Source organism: Pelodiscus sinensis, chromosome 5 (assembly GCF_049634645.1).
Source record: "Pelodiscus sinensis isolate JC-2024 chromosome 5, ASM4963464v1, whole genome shotgun sequence".
NCBI classification, from domain to species: Eukaryota; Metazoa; Chordata; order Testudines; family Trionychidae; genus Pelodiscus; species Pelodiscus sinensis.
The window spans coordinates 81,928,121-81,955,585 of NC_134715.1; the positions used below are offsets into that span (position 1 = coordinate 81,928,121).

The 27,465-nt window shown below is 38.4% G+C and overlaps 1 protein-coding gene across 5 annotated transcripts in view; it reads right to left on the reverse strand.

The window, feature by feature from the left end:
• The window catches only part of TUSC3 (tumor suppressor candidate 3), a 260,616-nt gene that overhangs the window by 45,806 nt on the left and 187,345 nt on the right, over positions 1-27,465 (reverse strand). For 3 of the 5 annotated variants that reach the window (XM_075930369.1, XM_075930374.1, XM_075930375.1), the window contains one exon: positions 12,077-12,140. In XM_075930369.1, coding sequence (XP_075786484.1) covers positions 12,077-12,140 — 64 coding nt within the window. Of the gene's footprint in view, positions 1-12,064; positions 12,141-20,855; positions 21,910-22,762; positions 22,803-27,465 lie in introns of those variants that run through there. The other 2 variants (XM_075930371.1, XM_075930373.1) reach the window with 2 other exon arrangements.

Genomic DNA, 27,465 nt, shown 5'->3' on the forward strand with positions numbered 1-27,465 from the left:
TGTGCCATGCAGAAACCCGGGGTCAGGAGGGGACTCCCCCACTGACCCCTGACTCCTAGCGGCATGCAGCGTAGCATGGAGACCGGAGTCAGTGGGGGATTTTGAGTCCCCCGCTGACCCCGGGCTCCATGCTTTTGAAATGCACAAGAGCCCCTGCTGGGGCCTCTTGTGTATTTCAAAGCAGGCACGCCCCATGCAGCCCGGAGTGGGAAGTCTCACTGGCCCCGGGCTGTACGCAGAGTTCTGCATTCCTCCTTTGAAATGTTCAAGAGTCCCTACTGGATTTCAAAGGAGGAATGCAAAAGTGCCTATCAACTAGTCCATCGACTAGTCCACTATAGTCAATGTACTGCATTTTAACATCATTAGTCCCATCTATGACTCCACTGCAGTTCAGGAACCCCAGGGCAGCAAATCTGGCCACGATTGGATCCATGTCTCTCAGGCAGTTGACCTTGCATAGCAGGATGGAGTTGATGGCCCGCACAACCTGCAGAAGGAAACAAAGAAACACACAAAACAGAGAATGAGAGGGAGTGCCTGAGCCCTTGGGAGATGCCAGTCCCCCTCCTATTCCCTCTCCCCCTCAAATACCACTGGAGCCACTCACTATGAGGCCACCCCCCAGCAACAGGGCTGTGTAAGGACAGGACAGCACAATCCCGCAGGAACAGGGCTTCCCACTGGCACAATCCCCCTTTTTCATGGTCCCCCTTTTCCAGGACTCCCCCCACCTGCAGAGACTGCAGTCCGAGAGTGCCTTACCTTCATGAGGAGGGCCCCAACAGTGGACTTCCCCACACCGAACTGGTTGTCCACCGAAGGGTAACTGTCAGGAGTGGCAAGCTTCCAAATGGCAATTGCGTTGTTGGAGGGCAGGGGCGAGCCAGGCACATAGCTCCAAAAAGGTGGCTTTACACATGCAGAAGTTTTGGAGACACTGCTGGTTGTCCCACCACTCCATCACCGGCCAGTGTCACCAGTCGGAACTGGTGTCCAGCCTCCAGAAACGCCTCTCCATTGTGGTGTGCAGTCGCTCCTGCACACAGGGAGAGGGTCTCAAGAATGAGCTCAGAGTTGCGCTCATGCAGGGCCAGGAAGGCAGCCTGGACAAACTTCTGCAGAAATTGCAGCGTGGCGGTGTGGGGATATCACATGCCCAGGGGCAGCTCCGGCTCTATGGCACAAACACAAAAGCTGTGGCATCCAAAAAAGCTGGGCAACCAAAGCAGGCACTGCAAGAGCTTTGCTGTCTCTCAAAGAGGTAGGCAAGCCCACAGCAGAAGCAGAGAAATGGCTGTTCAGGGGGGTCTCATTAAGAGCATGTCTCAGCTAGGCTTCGGCACCAGCACTCAGAAGCAACTAGTGACCTAAAGCCCTGGCTGAACTGGTTCTGGGTGGCCTTATATGTGAGATAGCATCCACACTGATTGGACGCTATCTTTTGAAACAAACAGATCGCTTTTTCGATGAGCTTTGACAGTGTGGACACTCTCTTTCACAATAAGATTTTTGGAAGATCTGTCCCAGAAAAGCTTCTTCCAAAAGAAGCCTGCAGTCTAGATGTAGCCTCAGTGACTCCCTCTTCCCCACAAGTCACATTCACAGGGCTGAGGCAGACAGGGGGTCTCTGGAATGAGGTCATGAGATTTGGAGTGTATAAGGGGTCTTCAGTTTGAGGCAGGGGTGCTTTCCTGAAGGCTCCAGAAGCAGGCTGTTGCAGCTTTCAGAATGGTAACTCTTCTCTCAAAGTAGATCTGTTAACTTAAAAGTGAAAAGCCTCCCAGCTTTCCAGACCTATTAGCATACCATTGAACCTATGAAAGAACCATTAAGAGGTAATGAAACCATTTTACAGGTATGTGCCACCCTATTTAATATTCATTACTATGTCTACAGGACCTTAGTTTAAAATTTGCTTTAAATATTTCATTAGTTTATGACTGAAGATTATAAAAATCACATCTCTAAAAAATCCTTGCATAGATTTTTAGATGCACAGTCTGAGTATTCAGCTTTAGCCTTAAGTTCTTGGCTCTTAAGATATATAGTTTTTTACATAAATTTGTCAAGAGAACACCCTTATCTAAAAACCCCCACACATTTTAATTTTATTTACTAGAATATAAAAACTTGCTGCCAAAGTCTTCCTGTCTTTTCTATCCATCCCTATTTTACTTTCACCTCCTTCCTTCCTCTTGATGAGAGCCCTTAAAAATGGACAACATTTATTTTCTTTCAAATAGCTGGACAAATGAGTTTCCCTTTTACTTCTGACTATTTGATTAATTAGCTTTAAGAGAACCAGCCACCAAAATCATTACCTTATTAAGATGTAAAAACCTTTGATCTGCCTAAAATCTTTGGAAACATATTTTAACATATAGTGAAATTTCACAAACCTGTCATGTTATGAAAAATCACACACAATAAATTAGTGTTCCCTTTACCTAAAAGCAATGAACTTTGTTATTGTCAACTCACAGGGCTATGGCCAAACAGGATTATGGATTTGCTTCACAACAGAGTCAATTAAGGATAGTTGCTTTTATTAATCTCACTATGTCACTACTATTACAGGGTTAATACTGCCAAATGGCTGTGACATATCAATAAGCACAGGCAGAGCAATTCATAAGAGAGTAACAAATGATTTTATGAAGATTTAAGAGTATGTTCAAAACTTAAAATCCGATGAGAAATACTAAGAAAATTTAAATGTTGTGCTTTTAATGAGGTACGGTCTGCATACCCATTCTTCACAAACTGACATGTAGTGGAAAACGTTCCATTTTCTTGAGAAAGAAATTTTAGAAGTGTTGGTTTTTTTCAAATGCCATTTGCTACATTTAGGTTCAGGGATTCGTCTGGAAGGGCTGAATAGAGAAAAGAGGGAGAATGTGGGGAAAGAGTGAGGTAGTGGGGAGAGGCTGGAGCATGGGCTGTAAAGCTTGCCTCCACTAAGCAGCAGCTTCACTCACCATCTATGCTGTGGATCCTGGCCAATCGGCATGTGGAACCAATCTCATGTTGGGGACAGCATGTCAAGGAGCCAGACCTGCAGATTGCTTTCAGAACACAGTGCAGAGCTAAGGCACTGTAGGGATTAGCCTGCATTACCGGAGTTGCCAGGATCTTTTTTTGATTGCATGTTTCTGGTTGAAAACCAAATGCTTGGCAACCCCTAACTTATAAATGTGCTTGTAGTTTGTCTCAGAGTGGGACTCCAACTATTCTCTTGTTCATAAAGGATTAATGCTAGCTTCCTCTTCCTCTCTCCTTATACAAGAGTTTAGTAAAATATATATATAGAAGACTCTGCGAGTGAGAGAGAGTGAAAGAAAGTACTGGTGATCAGATGAATTTACAGGGTTCCTAGGCTGTGAGGGATGTGTTGATGCTCAAGTAGAGGAAAATATAATACTTTCTGCTAACATTACCTTGTTCTTGTGTGTTTATAAAGATTCCTTCCTGATGAACTGACATCACTGTCTTTTACTATATTTTGGAATCTTAATTTTTGAACACAGGGTTTTGGATAGCGGGAATATTTTCTGTTCCCCAGTCTCTCTTTAGGGCAATGGAGGTCTGGCTTGTTTATTCCTGGTACAAAATTAAAGTATGATATGAATTGTAACATCTGGGAAAAGAGTATTATGGAATGCCATAATTCCAACTTTCCTCTCACCTTTCTTGTCCCCCACACTGTGCCTGTATATAATTTGCAATGCTTATTCTCTCAAACCACTTTCACTGTAAGAATCAATTAGAGTATTTTCTGGAAAGAGATTAAATATGGTTTTACATCCTTCCCACACGGCAATAAACAATTTTATCTAAATTAATTGTTAACCATTTTTAAAAAGTCCCTCTATTACTTCTGTTAAAATCTATTAGAAATAATAGTAGCAACAAAGCCATATAGACATTTATGGTGACAGATTGATCAGATCTCAGTGTAAGTGTCCTGCTTTGATGGATGACTTACTTAGAGCCCTATGTCAAATTCTGCTTTGGTGAGATGCACCAGGCAGAAAGTAATTTTTGACTGTGAAAAGTGACTCCCTGTACACAATGGTATTTCTTTATTTATCTGTAACATAATAATTGCATCTAATCAATTCCAAAATTTCAGGGACTGCTCTAGGCGTCAGCAGGCAAGGAATTCAAGGAACCCCTGGTGTATGCAATGCTCTTTGCCTACAGGAAAAAAACATAGAATGTAACTCCTAGTTAGACAGGAAACCATAGCCCTGTGATTCAGCAATTCAACATTTTATAATTGTCACCTGAGATATTGATTACAACCAAGTACAAATTACCTACTTTGTGTTTAAAAATTGTGCCCAATACCTCTTCACATCTATTAAATTAACTGTCTCTTCACTTCCCACAATAAATTTAAGATTTTTTTCCTGACCTTTATGGTCCTGCGTACCCATAACTCCTCCTTACTTTTCTGAGTGTCTCTATTCATTCACTGCTATCTGCCCACTTTGCTCAATCTAACCCTTATGATTAACTGTCCCTTAGGAATAGACTCAAACTCACCACTGTGCCTTCCTTAATGCATTCTCTGAGGACTGGAATCCTCTTCCTGACCCGATCAATAATGGCTGCTCTGTCTCCTCCTGTTAATCTTTCCTTAAAGTATACATCTAAGAGATCTATAAATTCTAGTCTTTCCAATAGAGAAAAATATCAGAAAACCTAAACAAACTGGCATTAACATGGCACATGTTAAACTTAATTAATCACATTGAACTTGGATTCGTCTCATCACTTGTCTATGCATTCTGCAATCAGTTCAACCTTGCAACAGATGAAGTCAACAGGAATACTCATGGGAGTCAAGTTATTCATGTGTAAATTTTGCAGGAATGAGCCTGTGGATTGCAAACTGTTCAAAGCAGGGACACTGTATTATGCCTGTGAAGCATCTAGCAAACTGTTGGTTCCAAATAGATAACTTTAATAACCATTTACTAATAAATACAGGGGTCAGTCTAGATAAATCTATTTAATGTACATTGGTACTTAATAGTTTACTGTGTGGTATGCATTCAGTCTACTGCAGGTACATCTCAATTTCTGTGCTGATTTATTGATCACTATTTTACTACTTAGGGAAGTCAAAATACATATCACATAAAACAAACTATTACTTTTGTAAATTGTGTACAGTAGCTTGCAGCAATGATCATCCAACTGAACTAATGGCAAATAGCTTTATATTATAAGAAGCTTCATTCTGAGTTGCACATGAAAACAAGCTCCTGGGAAGAAAAATCAGGATCTTGTCAATTTAATGAGAACTAATGTTGAAAAAATATAGTATATTATTACAGAAGATTAAAAGTCATCTCAACCTAAAATTATTTTGACTTGCATTTAGCATTCATTTTTCTTCTGCCAATATGTATTTTTAGGTATTATGCATTCTATGGCTGGGAATGATCAGTAATACAGTATTCATTTTGAGAAGTTTCTTTTCAGTTTTCCCTATGCAAAAAACAACAAAACAAAACAACAACAAAAACCTGAGTCTAGTTCTTTTCCCCCTCTTGTAAGATTTATTCCACCTGAATTCCGTAGTTATTTCTGACGTGAGAGGCTTATATTGTACAGAAATCTGATAGTTGAAATGCCATGAGTAGGAAAGAAGCTTCTAATTTTGCAGCAGCAAGCTTTGAAACTTAGCTCATCCCAGTACATTAACTGGGAGTATTCCAATGAAGGCAAAGTTTTCAGACTTGTACTTTGGTAGTTATATGAAAATGTCATTTGAGACCCCTAACATCAATATTAGGTTGACAACAAACCTAAAGGGAACTTAAACCTGGGCATGGATCAGATTTGTATTTATATTCCATGGATACTTGAGTCTCATGATGGTTGGTGTGTTATCTTCACGACATAGCTACAGTAATTTACAATGCCTACCTTGAAGGGTTCACAGTCAAAAGAAACAAAACTAACAATGTGTGGGAGAAAGAAGTACTATTATCACCATTTTACTGGTGAAGAACTGAGTGACAGATATTACGTGAGCTAGACAAGGTTAAACAGGGAAATCAGTGGCAGAGCTCAAACTGAAGTCTCTCTTCTCTTCCCCTCCCCCATTCTCTCCCCCCAATCCCTGCCCCCCCCCCCCCCCCCCCAGTCAAGTCTCACACAGTCTATGCATGAAAGGAAATAAATCCTTCTGGGGTAATCAGTCCAAGAGGCTGTCATTGGTCTTCTGCAGACTACTGTCAACGGTCTTCTGCAGCACTCCCTGGACTAATTCTTATAATCCCTGTACTGCAATGGAATGCTGCCACTAGGGCTTCCTTCTTTGTCTACTTTCTTCATTGTCTAGTGAGCCTTGAACAACCCAGCTCTCTAGCTTAGTCATGCTTTCAGTTCAGTGCATTCCCCTTTCAGGGCATTAAAGTACATATTGGCCTCCCTGGTGTCTTCAGTTCCTTCCCTGGGACTGAAAATTCCCTTCTCAGGATACTCAGCCACTTTGCCTGTGACTGGCAGGAGGGACCTGCCCACTACATCAGGTCCCAACTCAGGTATCCTACTAACAGTAGCCACATGATGCATCACTTTAACTTATTATTACTACTGTTGCCTGTCCCACTTTCTTGTGGCCCCAGTTTCACCCCTACCTTGGGCTGATATCTTGCTCGAGTCCCAGCAACCAGTTAGGAGGATCTTCCTTGCTGACCTGGTCCCTGTCACTAACTGTTCTGTCCCGTCTTGGAAATACTCTAACTAGCCAGGAGCAATGTCCTGGCTCTACTAGCTCCAGCCAACAAGTGAATTTACTCTCTCCCAACAACTCCTTTTATATGAGTTTGCTGGGTCCTGATTGGATGATTACCTGCAGCCTCACTAAGCAGCATGAAGGACTCACCTCTTCTGTGCTTTCCAAGGGTAGAGTATGGTAGGACCACAAGGACTCCAGCAGGGAGCCTTCAGGACTAGTACAGTCTGTCATGGGATGTCACAGTTCAAGGTGACTTTATTCCCATTTTATGATTCTGCAAGGGCACCCACTTTCAAGCTTTCCAGCCATTGCCTCACTTGACTGGAGACCAACTTCTGTCTCATTCCTGATTGGGGTATATCCAGGCTGAAAAGTTCCTTTCCTTTATTCTGCTATTGCATTTCTCCTTAGAGATAGTACACAATGCAATTGCTGCAGTTGTGTATAACCACAGAGTTCTTAGCAAGTAGCATATTTTATTCTTAAGGAAAAAGCACTGCAGAGAAAATGTTAAAAAGAACATACACACAGGCTAATAAGCTTACTAGAGATCACACCAACTGCAACATGGGCCAGACGAGAGCAATCCTTCAAATACTGTTCATCACACTCTTTGCATCAAACAAGAACATTTATGAGCAGGAGTGACTTATTGATCTAGTTCGGCTTTTTGGAGAGACCATGATCAGCCAGATCAGCAGTTTCAAAATGGTGGACTTAAGGAGGGTCATTTGCATTTCCTGGGCAATCTATTTCATGTGTATTGCCCCCAAAAGTCCTTTGAAGTTCCTAATATTTCACTGAGATTGTTTTAACCCTACTATCTCTAAAATAAATTCTATACAATGCTATAAATGTTCAGTAAAATGGGGTGTGGGTACTGGAATGCAAGCTAAATATGGATTATGCTGGATGGCAGTGTCGATGTGTTGGCTATCTAGCTGCTCTGCAGCTGAAGAGTCAAGAGTTGCTATGCCTCTGAGAGTCTAAGTTTGGCACGAAAGTCCAAGTTTGGCATATCCAGGAGTGGCGACTGGGCCATGATGGCTGGGTTCACTGTAGATTGCCAGGCATGCCCCAAATCATCTCCAACATACCCTTTAAGCAGCTGAAGGAGGCTTAGCCTGGTGTCTGCCCCAAATGTAAATAGTCGGTATGCCAGTTTTCAAGAGCTTAGGATACGTGTATTGTGAATCATCCATTGGACATATCCATCGGAATTTGGATCTTTAACAAATGAAAATTGGTCTAAGCTTTTGATATCTAATGGCAGTACTAGAATCTTGGCAGTTAATGGTTCATACTAATATACATACAAGTCACTGAGTTTAGAGGCACAAATAAAATGACTCTTTAAATATAGTTGATTTAAATACTAATTGAATGTGTTTGAAACTGGTTTAAATTACATTTGGACAGCCAAAGAAGAATTTCTAAAAACTTTACAGTGTAAATCAGAGTTACTTTTAGGAAATTAGTGACCCCATACATATTTAAAAATTCTCTCCTTTAAAACCCAGATATAGGGAAATAAAGCAATTTAATATTAAAGGATAATCAATACCATATTTCTGAAACTGTCTAAATATTAAGCTTTTTCTTTAGCAATTACTTTTTCTACTTGTTTTATTTATATTTTAAAAAGCAATTTCCTCTGTGTTACTAGAATTGATGGCTTTTCATGCATTTTACCATAATAATTAGTTAGGACTGAAAATAGATATTTTAAGTAGTTCTGTTAAAATAAAATTGTGATCTGATTATGTAACCAATAGACATGAATTTTTCTGTATTTGGAATGAGTCTAGAATATTCAGGGGACTACCACAATTTAAATGATAAGCAAGAGTTGCGTGAAAATGTTTCATGAGAAATAGATGAGTCCAGATTTTCCCTTTTCCTCAAAAGGTGTTAAAGCACCTTAACTCAGCACTGATAAAGAGAAAAATCATGCTGTATATTCTATCACATAGCTAGAAATAACTGCTATGTACTTATACTTCTACATTATAAAGTGAAATATAACGTGAAAAGCAGCAGGCAAGTAAAATTACTTTGTTTTAAAATTGAATGCACCTTTTAAAGTTTTAATGTTAAAGCGAATACATCACTGTTTATCAATCTGGTATATTTAAAAAAAATCTTCTTTGCTATAAACACCTCCTGACTAAAAAAACAACAAAGCAATGAAGCAATTAAGTAGTACTGCCAACATAAAGAGAAGGCAACATTAATTTCATGTGTAAATGTTAAAGTCTCTTTGTAAGACTTTATACTATTTTTGAAATTTGTTTTGTATCCAAATTCTCTGTTTCACAGTACTGAGGTGTGAAAAGAAACCTTAGATAATTCTTGTTTCAAGAGGCAATGAATAGCTTCACTTGAACTATTCATTCTGTCAGCCAGATACAGTGATTTTCTATTTTATATACTGTAGTAGAAAACAAAAAGATATCACAGCTTGAGTCGTGAGACAGACAAGTGCATTGTGGCATGCAAAAAGAAGGTTGTTATTTATCTTGATGCATGTTAATTTTCCTAACACAGGGCTCAGGCAGATAGGAACTGGAGGATCTCCAGTCATTATGGGACTGGCTCCAGCAAGGGCCAAAAATCACGAGTTACAATGAAAGAGGTAAGAACACTGATGCTTTGTGGCTGCCTGGCATCTCTAACATTCTGAAACGCTACACTCTGGCAGAAAAAGTATAAAATGTTTATTGCAAGAAGGTATAGTTCCCTCTATGAGGCTCTTGAAATGCTGCCTAGAACACTTAGATTTATCTTATAGATTGCAGGGCTTGCTTACCATTGTTGTGGTGGCAGAGGAAGCCTGCTAGAGGAATGAACTTCTAGGAAAACTTGCTGGTGCAGTGACTAAGCTAAGAAGAAGAAGAAGAGTGGAGCTGCAAGCTGAAAAAGTCAATATGGAATGACACCAACAACTTATGAAACCAAGTGGTGAGAAGCAACTTAACTGCAGTGCGTAAATTGTGCCAGAATACTCTAGAATGCCATTCCAGTACTTCTTAAGAAACCAGTATGGCATATTGGTACATCTGCGGGTCCCAGGGCAGACTTGTTTTCCTGCCTGGCTTCAGAGTTCCAAGTTGGGAGGTGCCAGGCAACACAGTGAAGGGCACTCAGTGGCAGATCAGTAAAGACACAGCTGGGAAAACTACAGCCAGAAACAGGCAGAGAAACATAGAGGCAGGATCTAGGACCAGTCACTGCCAGGTGACATTGGGAACCAAATAATAGAGGTCACCTGGATAATACAGACCCCCCTCTATAGTATTTTGATCAGGTGTCTGGTTTTTGACCAGAATGCCAAGTCAAAAAAGGACCATGGAAGCTCTGGTCAGCACTATTGGCTGGACCGTTAAAAATCCAGAGAGCTGTGTGGCAAGACTAAGGCAGGCTAGTCCCCACTTGTTCTGGCACTGAGCTGTGCCTTGGAAGCAGCCAGTAGGTCCAGTTCCTAGGTGGGGGGGAGGGCATTCAGAAAGCTCATTGTACTGCTCCTGTGCCAATGAGTGGTTCCATACTTCCATTGGCCAGGATCCAGCAAATGGGAGCTGGGTTATGCTGCCTGTGAGACAGAACAGCACGTAGAGCTTCCTAACAGTCCTTTCCCCATCTAGGTGTGGTCTAGCTACTTCTGGGGCATAATGGTGAGCCAGGACAGGCAGGGAGCCTGCTGCACAGGCTGATTGGGAGGTGCCCTGAGGTAAGCCCACACCCAAATCCCAAGCTCCTTCTCCCACTTTAGACTTCCTCCCCAAACCTGAGACCCTCTTGCACCCCAATCCCGCATTCCAGCCCAATGAAAGTTAGTGAGGTTAGAGACAGAAAGTCTCCAAGTGAGAAGGAATGTAGTGAGTAGTGGGCAGGGCCTCAGAGAAGGGTGGAGAAGAGGACATGGCCTAGGTGGAGGACCAGGGTTTGGGTGGTTGGTTTTGTCTTATTACAGAGTTAGCAACTCTATAAGTGAGCAGGAGCAGGCCACAGGTAGGCAGGGATGTGATGGAATGGAACAGAAGGGGAGTTGCTCCCTCCTCTTTTGTTTCTCTCCTAGCTTTCCCAGTGCCCTATCTTCCTCAGTTCTTCCCATCATTCCCTGCTCCCTTCTGCTCACTCCTGAGGGATTCCACTGCCCTGCATTCTAACTCTAGCACTGCTGAACTTCCTTCTAGTTCTACCATTAGAGGCATAATTTCTAGTGGCCTGATTTGAAGGTCAGGGCTCAGTCCTGGACCTCCAACAACAACTCTGGACTGCCTCCAAATTCCACAGGTGAGAAGCATTGCCTATTTGTTATGAATGAGGAGAGAAGTTGCAAATCAGCAATAAACTCCTGATTTGATCTTCAATTTGTACATTTCCGATACACTCGTCTTGCACAGCCACTGGGCCTACTTGCACAACCATGCAGCAGTCTTTGGAAAGAGTAAGACTATGATTCAACATCAGTGTGGATCCACTGACAAACCCCTCAAAATTTGGGAGGGAACAAAGTTTATTAGTTATGTTTATTAGTTATGTTTACCAACCTCTAAGGTTCTGTATTCTGGGGGATTTCATTTTTTTTCCCCACCTCCCCCTGCCACCCAGGTGAGAACGATAATTTTGTTATAGTTTTCATTGAATAAGCATAATTTATGATAGAGAAATAGTTTAGAAAAATCAAGTGTTTATTGTTACATAAACTTCCATGAAGGTCTTTCTTGACCTAACTACTACTCAAGTTACTAAGAATCTTCCCTTTGACATTAATGGGAACTATAGTTGGCCGTTTATTGCCACTGGAATTGAAGATGTTAGTGCAATGTAAACAAGGATACCTCAAGTCAGGTGTCTAGTCCATAGAAAGGACTTTGGAGTTATAATTACATTTTATAATTTTGTTGCTATTTTTCTAAACTAGAAAACACATACATTCTCTTGAACATTTAACAAAGCTGAAATCAGAGACAAAATATTTTTCAAATTAGCAGACAATGCAAAGAGAAGAGAAAAGCAAATATCTGCTGATGATTTAAATATAGGAAACAAAGGAAAAATATAAAATAGTACTGTGCCAGGCAGATTGTTAGAGCTGGTAGTTAAATAGATACATAATATAAGACATGAGCTCCAGCATTCCTCAATAGTAAACAGCAACAACACTAAGTATCTGCTTAATCATATAGTAAATAAAGTGAAAATGCAATACCTGTTCCAAATTTCAGTGATATTCACTGTCAGAGCAATTTCATATAATAACATACTCTGTTTTAGCTTGCCTTTTTCTATCCATTGGTTTCTGAAGGATACTCAGCAGTAGAATGATGTGTGATTCTGCAACAAATTGAGCCTGACTGCTCCCATGTATGTAACTCTGCAAAATGAGAGTAAGAAACAAAAATAAATCATCATTATTATGGCTATGAAAAATGTCATGATTTAATATTTGTATGTGAATTAAAATAAAACCTGTCTTGCAAAACAATGTATAGTGTAGGGCCTGCAGAAGACATATACTTCTAAAGTTACATCTTAATAAATCATTGTTAAAAACAAATCATCTGAAAAGCACAGCGAATGCAAAGTCCACCTCTTATAAAAACTGCAATGCTTGATTGACCATCCATGAATCAGAAACTCCACATATTTTAAAAATTAATTTACAAGCTTCCTCCACCTGAGTAATTCTAATTCTTCATTCCATTGGGATTTACATGATGGAGGGATAAGTAATAGCACTTAGCAATTACTAGAACTGACCCACAAGAGAGAGTGTGTCCATCTACTTTGAAGCTCACTTATTAATTGGGAAAGGGATGGGTTCAGGAATGAATCTGAACATGGCTTTAATGGAAATTAAAATTTCAAGTCAAAACAGGAAACTTGAGAAAGGAATTTAAAACACCATTTCACAGGCTACAAAATTTATAGACTCTGAAACCCACTAGAAATACTGCCAGTTCTATACCTCCTTATTACAAGATATTTTAGTTTTGCCACATGGCTGACCTCACATACACAACCATCTACACTCACCTCTCAGAAACACTAAAGTACCGCACATCCCTTCAGTTATACTGTCTCACCTGAAAATATTGTGTCCACAAATGCATTAGCTTACGCAAAATAATTTTACTGAAACACTGAAAAAAAACCCTATAAACTTTACCAGTGTTAGAGAGGGCACCATTTTTAGCATACATTCATATTTATTAAATTAATAGGTAGCAGGTTTAAAACAAATAAAATGAAGTTTTTGTTTATGAAGCACAGAGTCAACCTGTGGAACTCCTTACCAGAGGATGCTGTGAAGACCAGAACTTTAATAGGGTTCAAAAAAGAATTAATTGAATTGATGGAGGATAAATCCATCAATGTCTATTAGACAAGATGGGTAGGAGCGGTATCCCTAGCTCCTGTTTCTCAGAGGCTGGAATGGGCGAAAAGAGAGGGCTCATGTAATGATTAGCTGGTCTGTTCACTCTCTGGCATTGGGCACTGTTGGAAGAAAGCATACTGGGCTAGATGGACCTTTGGTCTGACCCATATGGCCATTCTTATGTTATTTAGTTGGTGAAGAGAGTGGGGGGAATTACCCTTAATGAAAAGGGCAGCTTGCACTTGTTCTCTTAAGGCATAGCAACTGGGGCCCATGCAATATAAATAACATTGACATGTGCTCCAATGTGGTCATGATACGTTCCCTTTGTTTTCAGCTTATTTATTTTAGTTCCCTCTCTACTTCTCAAAAATAAACCTTAAATCAATTCTAAAGATTAAAGGTTTCCATCAGTTTTTGTTTGCTCTAGTTAAGAGAAGTTTCTCTATACAATAAATAAAATAAGATACATGCATTAGATATGGAAAGACATTTCTAGAGCAAATCTACTCAACATTTGGTATTTTTTATATGCAGTCTAGTGAGGACTTGAAAAAATATTTTAAATCCACCAAATAGGCGATTTTGTGCCTTTTGAAAATGTTTAGTACGTTTTCAGAACAAAACTAGCTATTGTTACAGGATTAAATATGAAACAAAGGATGAAGGATAGCAAAAAGATGCAAAAAGTGAAATCATCTTGTCCTATTACTTTTTGTAATAATTATATACTAAAAAAAAAAAATCACACGCATGTTTTTGAAGCACCAGATTGAAATTCTGGTTGCACTGAAGTCAAAGGCAAGATACTGCTCATATTTTATAGTTTTCACTTAAAATTTTTTGAATACTATCAATTTTAGGACCAAAAATTATTCAAACGTAAGGAAAAAAAAAAGGCTGCTGCCCCAGCCCACAAAAGTATCTTTATTCAAACTGACTGATTATTGGCTATTATGATAAAGCTATTATGCTTTTATTATAAAGCTCAGGGCCCACACGATACCATAAAATAATTGGAAAAACTTGAAAAATAACGAATAGTCTAGGAGCACCTTAAAGACTAACAAAACATGTAGATGGCATCATGGACTTTTGTGGATACAACCCACTTCTCCAAATTACTGGAGTATTAAAAGTCCAGATCCAAAAATATACCATCTACATGTTTTGTTAGTCTTTAAGGTGCTGCTAGACTATTTGTTGTTTAAGTTTTTCTAGTTACAGACTAACTAGGCTACCCCTCTGAACCTTATAAAATAACTGTTACTCATTCGATGGCTACCCGCTATTCCTTAACGATTATATCAGTTCAAATACTCCATTTTGATTTAGTTCTGTTAAGAAGTTCATATATAACAGTGATTTGCCACCAGCCAAGTAAAATCATTTTTCTAACAAAAGAAAATGATTGATCTTTGAAGACTTAAGCTCTATGATTTTATAGTAATGCATGACACAAGTCAATCTATATTCCACAGGTCTTTGACTAGCCAGTCTAGAAACTCGTCAAAGACAGAGGGATGTCAAAGGAGGGTTGGCAATACTAATGTTTTTCAGTTAACTTAAAAACAATTAATAATTAAGTTGAATTAAACAAAATTGATTATTAAAACATCATTATTTGCTCTGCTGTGTTAAACAGCACAAAGATATTTGTAATACTCTTGACTTACATACTCACTGCTTCATATAATTATAGATACATACATACAATTATTCCTGCTCAGCTAATAGCTAATATCTAGTGCTAGCAGTGGCCTAACCAATCAATGGTCCACATTACTGTATGCAGCTATGGGAATAAAGGAAAACAGACAAAGGTACAGCAAATACATTTCTAATTTAAAAAACAAATAATCTGCAGTGAAGTTTGATTCACAGTTATGCTCCCAGTCCTGCAAACAACACTGAAGCACATCTTGAATCCTGCCATAAGTACAGGGACTGAACTAGATGACCTCCACAGTCCATTCCAGTCCTATAATTCTGTGCTCCTAGTGTGCCTTTATTCACTTGAGTATTCTTATCTAATTTAGTGGGATATCTCCTCTGATTTAAGCATTTGTAGGACCGGGGCTTAAATATGCACAATAATTGGTGAATGTCTCCCACTTCTCATTACATTTTTAGTACAGCATAGTAGACTAAGACTTCATGATGTTTACCAAATATACTATAGTATATTTTCGAATTCACTATTAACTGGTTGGATCAAATCACTCAATCTAAATTCTCTCTCTCATACACTAATATTTTTGTTTCTAATAAGATTTCAATAAATACTCACACACATAATAAAAACATTTATTTATTTTTTAAAAACATCAAGATGGGCCAATTACATATCTTAAGTTTCATTTTTAAAAAAATCCAGAAGCCCTTTTTATGTGTAAAAACACATGCATACCCTGCTTTGGCCCATCTCCGGGGGAGCTAAATGGCAAGGATAAAGGAACAGTGGCAATTCTAGAAAACACAGTCTTCAAGAGATAGTATTATCACCATTGTTTAGGAACACTGACTTGTTATAACATGAATACAGAGAAAAGAAATCCCTTCTGATATCAAGTATTTTAGATGTACAGAAGAGATTAGTCCCTATTGCATTAAAGCAATTAACATTGATTTTAACAATTATGAGCAATAAGAAATTATGATATCTCATGGAATCAATCCTAAATAAAATATTACACTACTGACTTTTCCTTTCTGTATACCTATAGTAGCTGTTTATATCACTGCAACACCATTTTCTAGATTAAGATCTACAGTTTATTTCCATATTTTTATTGTACGTTGGTGATAACAAATCATTGTTGTGATCACAGGGTATATCTAATTTGTTAATTCTAGCACTATATTTATTCTACAACTGGAGGATATTTTAAATAAAAGCAAACACTCATAGCAGCAAATGACTAGGGTTTTGTATGTTTTTTTAAAACCTCAACTTAAAAAAGGGTTCACTTAATGTATATTCAGTCTCATTAAGAAACTACCATCTCTCCAAATGATATAGCATACATGGAGGTCATTTGAAGCATCGGAGCTGCTTTCCCATCAATATAATTTGGAGAGAGTTAGGGAGAACTGTGAATTAGCTGTCCTTGGTTTTGGAACTGCCTTCCAACACTGGTCATTAAGTCCCAAATGTGGTGACATTTAGGGCATGCAAGTTATGACAGGTTTTCCTCAGGTAGCGGAGGAAGAATGATTATTGAGAGAGGAGAAAGGTAATGAGATAAACCATGCTGCTTGTTGGAAGGATTTAGAGTTCTGATTTTTAAAATAAGTTTATGTGTTTTGTCAGTTTGTTGTTTACTATATGTAATATGCCTAGAACACTAAATAAAGGCAAATAACTCAATGAAATAAAAACAAATAAGTAAAATACTGGCTCTTAGATTCCAAAGTAATCAGTGACAAACACCTGAAAAACATATTTTAGTTAATTGCATTATCATAGATACAAACTATGAGATATTTAATTTTTAATAGAAATGATTATATGTCTGCAATAAACTCTACATATCATGAACTCAATTTGGGATGGTCACAAAAGGCAGCATAATTACATATTTATACTATACATCCTTCTTATCCACCTTGGTCGTTCTCTGGCCAGAGCAGGTGGGGGGGGGGGAGGGCGAAGATATTTTTAAACAAAGAAGCAACAATACCACAATATCCACTTTCAAAAAATATCCATTAATGAAAGAGAAACCACTAGAACTGGGCTTGCAATTAACAAAAAACAGCTTAATATTTTAGAAAACCTATCTGCAATGTTCTATATTAAAATATTTCAGAATTTCTATCTATAGAGACTTGAACAGTGTGACTCTCAAAATTCCACCAACCGATAGCTAACATTTGAAGTCAGATGATTCAGTATGACATTCTGACGTTCTTGTGAGTAGCATTGTATATATTGTATATGCCATGCAGACCTCCAACAGATTAATTTAGTTGTTAGTATATTTTAGTCAAATACACATTAGAGACAGTTCTTCATTCTGAACTTTTAGCTCCACAAGAAGAGTATGGTATCATAAAATGACATTGCAAAGTTTTGCCTGGAGGAGAGAGGGAGGGATTGTCACGATGTGAAAGCCACATGTTAACTCCAGTTATTACAACGCAGATCAGTCGAACCATGAAAGTAAACAGGGAGACAATAGTACTTCATACCAAAACCTCACTGATTCAGTTGGATTCCTGTCCATCTCTAGATCAGCTTCAACATCCTGCTTCTAATAGTTAAAACCCTCAGTGGGTTAAGGGGTTGGATGTAGATGAAACATCTAGCTATCAAGACATCTGAAATCCACAGATGCTGTGATACTAGGTAGTCATAATACAGACCAACCATGATGTATTCTAGGACTAGGGCACAATTTTTTTTGCTGAGGGCACAAGATTATAGGGCTCATATCTTCCCTCAGAGTCATATTTAGAAACAAACCATTAGCAATAGCATTCAACCAAGAATTTGTTTGTACAGTGTTTCCACACAGTACAATCTTGAACTTTTCGTAGTCAGTTCTCACATGCCACTGTAATTTGCTTAGAAATGCCTCGAAAGATAGTAGGGGCTAGATGAATGTGTGTTTGAATGAACAGGGAGCTTTTATTGCTCTTGTTTTGTTTTTTGTAGAAAAAACAGATCTGGTTGCAATGGAAAGACAAGAAAACAGAAGACAAACAATAGTAAGGAGATTAGAGTGGATATAATTATTCATGGGGAAGATTAAAAAGGGAAGCATGCATTTGCTTAGAGAAGACCCTTTTTTTATTTCAGGTAGCCAATATATGTACGGGCAATTTCTTTAGAAAGATAATAGTGACATCAATAAGAGGTTATAAGGTTACGTTTGTATGGGTAAAGAGGGATAATAAAATCAATACAAGTTACAAGAATGTCTAAAGTCAGGTGATACAGGAAAGAAGACCCAAACCTGGCATATGTATTGTGATTGTTCATTGTTTCATCAAGAACAAACAGAACATGGCATCACAAAAATTAATAAGCTGGCCAGGAAACCAAACTGCATATTCTATAAATATATTATTAATGCTAATAATATGTTATATAAATTTTTATACGATTTATTAATAGTTCCGGATTTAATGTTCCCAATTCATACAGCTACCCAAAATACACAGGTACTCATAACTGAGTAGTTTCATCAATTGCATACTATATCTCAGATATTATATTTAATGTAGAAAGGAAATATTTGACAACAGAAGAGTGTATTTCAACATGTTCATACTAGGGCTGTCAATAGACCTTCATTAATGCCTGCGATTAACGCAGAACAGGATTAATGCGTTAATTTTTTAACATGTTAATTGCAGGTGATAATGCTGCGCTGCCTCTGAGAAGTGCCAGTCCGGCACTTCAAAGGGGCAACACGAGTGGAGGAGGGGATCAGCTGGAGTCCCCAACTGATCCCAAGCTCCTAATGTGCTGCCCCTTGGAAATGCTGCCGCAGTGCTTCCAAGGGGCAGCGCTGCATGGAGCCTGGGGTCAGCTTGGCATTTCAAAGGAGAGGCGCACGCGATTAATCGTGATTACATTTTTTAAGCGCTTGACAGGCCTAGTACATACACTTTCAGAGTACGAAAAAATTGAAAGGCTAACCTCAGTCTGAAGTATGGAGAGGTAACCAATTCACAGCTATTACATTTAAAGCAATGGTGGTGAATACACAGTAATTTTAGAGGCCTAAAAATTGTATTTACCAAGCATGTTTCTAAAGTAGGAATTAAACATGAAAATTTTTCATGAAAATAGGTACATGGCTTTTGCATTAAAAAAGTTATTTTCTTTACAGTTATATTTGTCTATGTGCATGTTTTGACAACACATATAGCTCTTTTCTGTGGTTTAAATTAAAGGTTCGGAAATGTGGCTAGTCCCAGGGAGGCGCAGAAACAGGCAAACTATTACTAAATATCTTTTAAACTTTTATTAAAAGGCCTTATAGGTATAAATTATGTTTTTATCAATTTCTTACATATGTAGGCACCAAATAATTATTAGAATGACCAATAATCAAAATGCAATACAGTAAAGAAAATTCCTTGAGGTTTCTCTAAATCCCAATAGCTGTTAACAAGGGACCAGGGATTATTAACAGTTACATTTACATCAGTCTTACTTATAAGACTAATCATTTATCTAAAACTTTTAACACTACTACTTAACAATACCTCTAAACAATTTCAGATAACAATACTTACATTTAACAGACACACAAACTACAACAACAACAACATATTTGGTATTCGTTATGTTTGGTATACGTTACGCTCTACAGGAACTCGTTTGGTTTGGTGAGCGGGAGGTGGCTCTCGGGTGATCAGTCCTCGGACCTGGCTCATATTCTGCCATCCAATGTTTATTCGGGATTCCTCAATTTGATACAGGAGGGGAAGCTGTTTTATAGAGAAAGCTTTTGTGCGTTTTTTGTGATATGCTAGCAGACCCTATCTGTTAAGTGACAGGAGAAAGGGGGGGCGATGGTTTCCTGTTTTTCCTTTTCTGCCTTATCGGGCATGGCACAGTCAGCACAACCAGCACGAACTTTACATGAACAAAAATCAAAGATTGTATCCAGGGTCTTGCACTGGATACTTTCCAAATCTCTTTCAGTGATCAAAATTACCATACAAGCAACAAGGGCCAGAGGCCCTGCAGACTTCAGCGAGACTTAACTGACTACAAAAGGTCAACGCTTGAAAGTAAACCTCCTCTTTTACAATTCCTTCATCTTTTTCCGCTTTGTCTCCTAAATGTTAACACTTATATGACTGGGGGAGAGCTTAAAGCTACCTGAGCCATGGTAACAAAACATACAAAAAGAATCTGTTTTATTAGGGTTAGTCAGTTTCATTTTAGCTTTGTCATAAGAACATAAGAACGGCCGTACTGGGTCAGACCAAAGGTCCATCTAGCCCAGTATCCTGTCTACCGACAGTGGCCAGCACCAGGTGCCCCAGAGAGGGTGGACCGAAGACAATGACCAAGCGATTTGTCTCCTGCCGTCCCTCTCCAGCCTCTGACAAACAGAGGCCAAGAACACCATTTTAATCCCATGGCTAATAACCTTTTATGGACCTAACCCCTATGAATTTACCGTTTATTTTCATCAATTGCTAAAGTGATAGCTTAATACAAGTTAAATTTAGTTGTCACATTTTGTAAAAGAAATGTCAAGATTTATATATATAAGCAGTAGTATCTTAGAGATAACTACAACAAATTATTACTAATTATTCCTTTATGCACTGATATATTGGTCTGTTTTTTATCTTTTGTTTTTATATATAAATATGTTTTGTTCTGAAAAGTACATCTTAAAATTGTACCCTTAGATTCTGAGTTTGTATTTCAATTATTCTACATTAGATGTACTCAGTTTAAAAGAAAGTGTTTTCTCTTCCTAATTTCCAACTCTGCAAGCTAAATCTGAAATGTGAGAGTAAAGATAAATTTTCCCTTCCACACATCACCAGTAAAGTATTAAGAAAGATAAATCATATCCTTAATTAATCTGTGCAAACTCAGAGTCTTCAAATTATGTCCTCAGTAACACCTGAGGGCAATAGGTTTGCAGAGTTTTAACTGATTGCCTGTCTAACTGGAAATTAGTTAATAAAATACAACTCTTCCTACTCTGTAGGGCTTACCTAGATAAATTAGATAGATAGTAGAACTTTCTTTTGCCATTTAAATCAGACAACATTGCATTGAACACATGTAAAGACAATATCTGATGAATAAATAAGTTTTATGCATATTACTCAATTTTTAAACTACAGTCAGTTTGAAATGGTGGAAAGTGTCAGCATGTGAGATGGGCCTATTAAGCGGGGCAAGAATTATAAAAGATGCGACCAACCATTTTTTCTACATTGCATATAATCAAACAAGTCAGTCAACACCCATGGGGGAAATAAATCCGATGGTATTTCTTCACTCACAGGCATAAACAGATGACATAAGATCTAATTTTAAACGTTAACCAGATTTGAACAAGAATTTCTAAAGGCAAGTCATAAAAAAAAATCACTGTACTAATATACTGAAAACTAGAATTCATAGTAGCAGATATGGTTTATTAAAGACTATTTTTTAATTCACTAAAAAACAAATTAATGTTTATTGCTTCTCATATATCAAGGAACCATATGGCAGAATATCCTAAAAGAAGATAGAAATTCCTTCTGAATCCCAAAAAGGTGCTTAATCACATGATACAGAATCCTTTGTAGTCTTGAAGGCAATATGAAGAGAAGACATTTGATCTCTTTTGGCAAAGACTAAGGCCTAATTTTCCAGAAGAGGGCGGAAACCACCTGATAGCAGAAAAAATAGGGTGAGCACATTATTTATCTATGAGCTGAAGTCAGGTGTTTGAACTGGCAACTTGAGCACCCAAACTTACTGAAAATTAGGTCCATGAACATAACACAAGTTATATACTTGGCACCTGTGAAATCAAGTACCAACTGTAGTATTCCATCTCTTTAGGACCAGCATCTGAGATGAAGCCCTGCTATCACTCCTTGCCCTGAGGAGCAAATGGTCTGTGTTTATTAGGGATGTCCCATGCAAAGTGTTGAAAATTTCAGAGCCATGCACATAGTGTGCTGCTTCTCAAGTCCATTCTTCAGGTGTTTGTCTTTCCCAATTGATGATGTACCACAAATTTAAGATCTCATTAAAAAGGTACTCTTCTTGTCTCTGGATCTGAATTGAGAGCAAGGGAGATGTTTAGGGGAAGGAATAATTTAAAAAAAGTTTCAGGAAGGAAGCATGAAATAAACATGTATCTTAAGCAATCTGGTAGCAGAAGCTCAAAGGTTAGTGGGCTGATTTGTCTGCAGACAGCAAATGGGTCAGCCTGTCTTGAGGTGTGTCTGACTGGTAGCCACATCTTCTATAACACTGCAAAAGTGAGACCTTGCTATTGTCAGCACTGGTCAGTCTAATGTTTATATGCTGCCCTGAATACATCAAGATGTAGTTTAAACACTTCTTGGGTTTGCTAGATGTAGTTTTATAGAATCAACTGAATGTGTGCAAGTGTTTAAAAACAAAATATCAAACCCCTTCAGAAAAACAAAGTATTTCATGTGCCTAGACTAGTGCTTTTAATAAGTAAGTAAAAGTGAAAAGCAAATCTTTGCTCTTCAACATTTGGGGGGCGGGCTGGAAGTATGGCAGGCAATGACTGAATAAGACCTATATCTTAAGAGTTCTGATCATTTTAGAGGATTGGTTCCTTTCTCATTTTAAAATTCTGCTATTCTTGGGCATAAATCACTTTGAAATAATGGGAGCTGAGGATGTCTGTCTGCAGTTCATAGAACCAAGTCTCATTATGATCAAGAGTCAGTGATAAACATTTATGTAGTGCATATAAATTTTTACAAAGCAGTGTTAAATATTTATGAGATATTGCTAAACTTATTAAATATTAAGTAGTATTAGACTCAAAAGGATAATCAAGAATAATCACAATGGAAAATGATTTATCTAAATATCATATATGCTTAAGGTCTCTTGAGTGATAGCTGTCACGGTTCAGTAAAATACTTACATTAAATGTAGAGTATGCTCCTTCCTTTCTCCCCAATAAACTATGTAAATAAAGGAGAAATACAGTAATTGGAAACAAGGCCTTTGAATTATATTTTAGTCCTTGAGGCAATTCAATTAGCTTCAAGGATAGTCCACATTAATTTTTAAACATGATTGCAAATTTCAGTTGCCACAGTTGTCTCCAGTGCTGTTACCTGAACAAAACAGCATGAAATTTAGTCTTGAATTAGTCAGGAAGGGTGGAGTGGGTGTCTGGCTGATGAGTCTTGCCCACATGCTCAGGGTTTAGCTGATCGCCATATTTGGGGTCGGGAAGGAATTTTCCTCCAGGGTAGATTGGCAGAGGCCCTGGAGGTTTTTCGCCTTCCTCTGTAGCATGGGGTACAGATCACAGCTAGAGGATCTCTGCATCTTGGGGTCTTCAAAGTATTTGAGGGCTTCAATATCTGAGATATAGGTGAGAGGATTATTCTAGGAGAGGTGGGTGAGATTTTGTGGCCTGCACTGTGCAGGGGGTCAGACTAGATGATCATAATGGTCCCTTCTGACCCTGGAGTCTATTTCATCTCAGCTTACTAACCTCACATCAGTTGGGGGTATTTTAATAAATGAAGCTCTGGAGGACATTTCTCTTTTTTTAAAGAGGAATTCATTTGTTACAATGTACCATGCTTGAAATATTGAAATAGAATAAGTCAAGGAGGCAAGGTATTATTTTTTTAGCGAATCAGCTTGTATTGGTGAAAGACAAGTTTTCACACTACATAAAAAGCTCTTTTTAAGGTAAACCTAAGAAGCTCTCAATAGCTTGTCTCTCATTATTCTGGGATATACGTGGATTGCACAACTGTGAACAATGTTGAAATAAAACATTTTAAATCTTCCAAAAGCAGAATATTGTAATAGTCCAATATCAACTTTTGTATTTTACATTTATAATGTATTTTCTTGATGTCACCCGTAGCCAGATTTTGAAGACTTTTTCTACTTTTAACAAAGTGGGCACAGGATTCCAAAGAATGGGAAGATTTTTGGAGTATCAATAAAGACAGCTGTTAACCCCAGACTGATATGTTTTGAAGTAGTTTTAAAACAGCAAGTAATACTGAGGCATGTTAGAGACTAACAAAAATATAGATCGTACCACAAATCTAGGATCTCATTAAAAAGGTACTCTTGTCTCTGGATCTGAATTGAGAGCAAGGAGATGTTTAGGGGAAGGAATAATCTAAGAAAAGTTTTTTTGGAGTATCATGAGTTTTCATGGGCCAAATCCACTTCTTCATGTATTCTTATTAGTCTCTAAAGCTCCACAAGGCTACTCGTTGTTTTTAGAGTTTCAGTCTAATGTGGCTATCCCTCTGAGACTCTGAAGCAGTTTGTCAGCCTGACATATTAGATTTTGCATCACTACCTTCACAGTCTTATTCTATCACGCTTAATATGTCATTTGTGGATGATATGTTGGACAATGCAGAGGGAGGTGCCTTCACGAGCAGTATTGGATATACTGGACTGCTGAAGACACTTCCTCCTACAACATACACTGATGAAATATGAGAAGACAAAGGATGGTAAAAACAAGGATCACAATGGTAAGGTTTGCATCCAAATTAAATAGTTGCAGTTTACCAACAAGATGAACAGATAAAAAAGAGTATTGCTGGCACTGAACTATCTCAGTGTTTAAGAACACCTAAAGATACAATGTGAGGACATTTATTGGAACACATATGGACATACATCAATCCAAAGCACAATTATATACCATACCATAACTCCTGAGTTTACCTAGTTTAAGTTTCAACCAGCTCACACTCAGCCAAGCCCTAATCTCATTCAAATTTTGGGCAAGGTGTTCAACATCAGTGGCTGGATTAGGAAAAATGGATTCACAGTTGGGTATTGTTAAGAGCTCCAAAGGCAGTGCAATTTGCTTGTTGATCCCTGTTGTCTGCCACAACTCAGATTTGTTAACACTTTGAGAACATTAAAGACAGTTTCATTTCTTTTTATTTTGCTTTGCTCTTTATTAAAGCTTCTGAGGGCATAGGCTGAAGTGATATATTTAGTAGTCCTCTTTTTTTATGATCTGATTTTTAAGTTATGGTAGAGGGACCAAGGAGAGTGGATGGACACATGTAATCATATTTTAAAATTCGGAAGTAATTAGTAATAGAATATAAAGTTAATCCTGTGAAATTCCTTATAACACCACCCTTAGATTATAATGTATGTATGTGTAGATACCTTCTTTAATCTTGTGAACAACTTTCCTTTTCCTATTTAATAAATCTGTGTATGGTTTATTATAGACAGGTGTTGTCTTGTGTGAGATCAAAGGTGCAATTGACCTGGAATAAACAACTGGCCCTTTAAGTCTGAGAGTAACCTGAATTTTGTTATGATTCTTGGTGTAACTAAACTGGATAGCAAGATAGTTTCCTTGGAATGTGGATTTATTTAATTGATTCCATATATAGATTGTTATATTGCCTGCCAAGTTTATATTTGATTACTGATTGTAAATTCATACTTAGATTTCACCAACCAATTTGAGGTTTGTGCTCTGTTTCCTAATAGTCTGCCCTCAGTTTATATTTACTCTTGAGTCAAAGTAGGCAGTACAGTATAAAATTCCATATAGGACTATATATTAAGATATAATACATGTAAGTGCTGTTCAGTGCCAAACAATTTGTCAGGGGTCCTCACTCATGAACCCTAAAATTCACCATTCACCAACCACAATTAAAATGCTAATTTGCAACAATAACTTCCTCAGCAAGCTTAAAGTCTGCAATCACAAACCCCAATGAAGTGCCACAAATCAAGGAGTTCAAGTTTGTAAACTATGGATAGAATGTAACTGAAACCTACTGAGCACACAGCACAAGACATTGAGACAGTAAAAACAGGGGAAATAAATTTATACAGCTGATACAGTGCTACCCAATAAAATCCATCACACTATCAACATACAAGCCAGACAAGCATACAGAAAGACATGGCTGTGAAAGAATGCACATAGAATGAAAAACAGAATTAATACTATTGAACATGATAAAAATAAAAAAAGGCACTACTGTGGAAACTTACTCTTTATTGCTTAAAATTCAGATGCTTCCCATGACCAGAAGGCAATATGTTTCCTCCAGGTGAAATTCAGACAGGCTTGCTACTAACAAAAAGTTTAATGGCTGCTCAGAAAACTAAGTGGAATGTGTTGATAGTAAACCTCATTTCTAAAGAAGAGGTGTCTGCAATGATTCACACTACACAGTAGAATTCATTAACCTTTACTGCTTTTAGTGGAGAGGGGAACAAATGAAACTGAAAATGAGGGAGTAAACACTACCTGCAAGGATGGCTGACTTTATCAGCTGGCATACTGCAGCAGTAAGACACTCAACTATTACATCACTACAAAAACATTATCCAGGTTGAATGGCTGAGGAAATAATTGGTTACTGGGATTCTTGGAACACTTCTGCTTAAATGATTTTATCCGTGGAAGTACAGGTTCACAATTAGGGTGCAGGCACAGTGCAGGGCATTGTAGAGATAAATAATTGGAATACCTGGATCGATCGGTCTTCAGCTATCATTAGGATGAAGAAGTTACCCACCTTCGTGCAGTAATGATGTTTCTTTGAGATGTGTCCCTGCGGGTGCTCCACTGTTGGTGTCGGGCTCGTCTCGACGCCTCAGGTCGAAGATTTTCCCTAGCTGTAGTCGGCTGGACTGTGCATGCCCGGTAAGTGCCATGTGCCGTTCGTGCTCTTTTCATCTCACGTGGTCTGGCTCCCGCCAGTTCCTCTCACTGCTCATTGATCTGAAACGAGAACAGAAAAGGCTCTGGAGCGGGGAGGTGGGCGGGACATGGAGCACCCATGGGGACACATCTTGAAGAAACATCGTTACTGCACAAAGGTGAGTAACTTCTTCTTCTTCTTCGAGTGGTCCCCGTGGGTGCTCCACTGTTGGTGACTACACAGCAGTATCCATCTGCGCTATGAAGCCAGATTTACTGTTATAGGCCAGAACTGCTGAAACCACCACTGAGTCCCCTGCCAGCCGTTGTGTAATTGCATAATGCTGTATAAATGTAGTGTCAGATGACCACGTTGCAGCCCTAAAAATGTCCATCAATGGGACCCCTTTGATGAATGCCGCTGAGGTGGCAGTTGCTCTTGTAGAATGTGCTTTAGGGTGAGATTGAAGTGGTCTATTCCACTGTGGATATTGTGGCACGTGATAATGCATTGTACTATAAGGTTTGAAATACACTGGCTGGATAGGGAACAGCTCTTGCAGCGCCTTGAATATGATACTATCAAGCGATCCGTCTTATGCCATTCCTGAGTCCTATGGATGTAGAAGAATAAAGCTCGACATACATCAAGGGTATGTAGCAAAGCTTCCCGAGAGGATGGATGAGGTTTTGGGTATAAGGAGGACAAAACAATAGGCTCATTAATATGAAACTTTGAACAAACTTTAGGAAGAAAAACAGGGTGTAGCCTTAAAACCACTGAGGATTGAGTAAAATTTGTAAATGGTGGGTTGGCCTTAAGTGCCGCCAACTCACTGACTCTGTGCTGATGTGATTGCAAGGAGAAAGAGGACCTTCACTGTCATCATTTAAAGGGGCGTTGAGGCAAGAGGTTCAAACAGATGGTACATGAGATTGTCCAATAC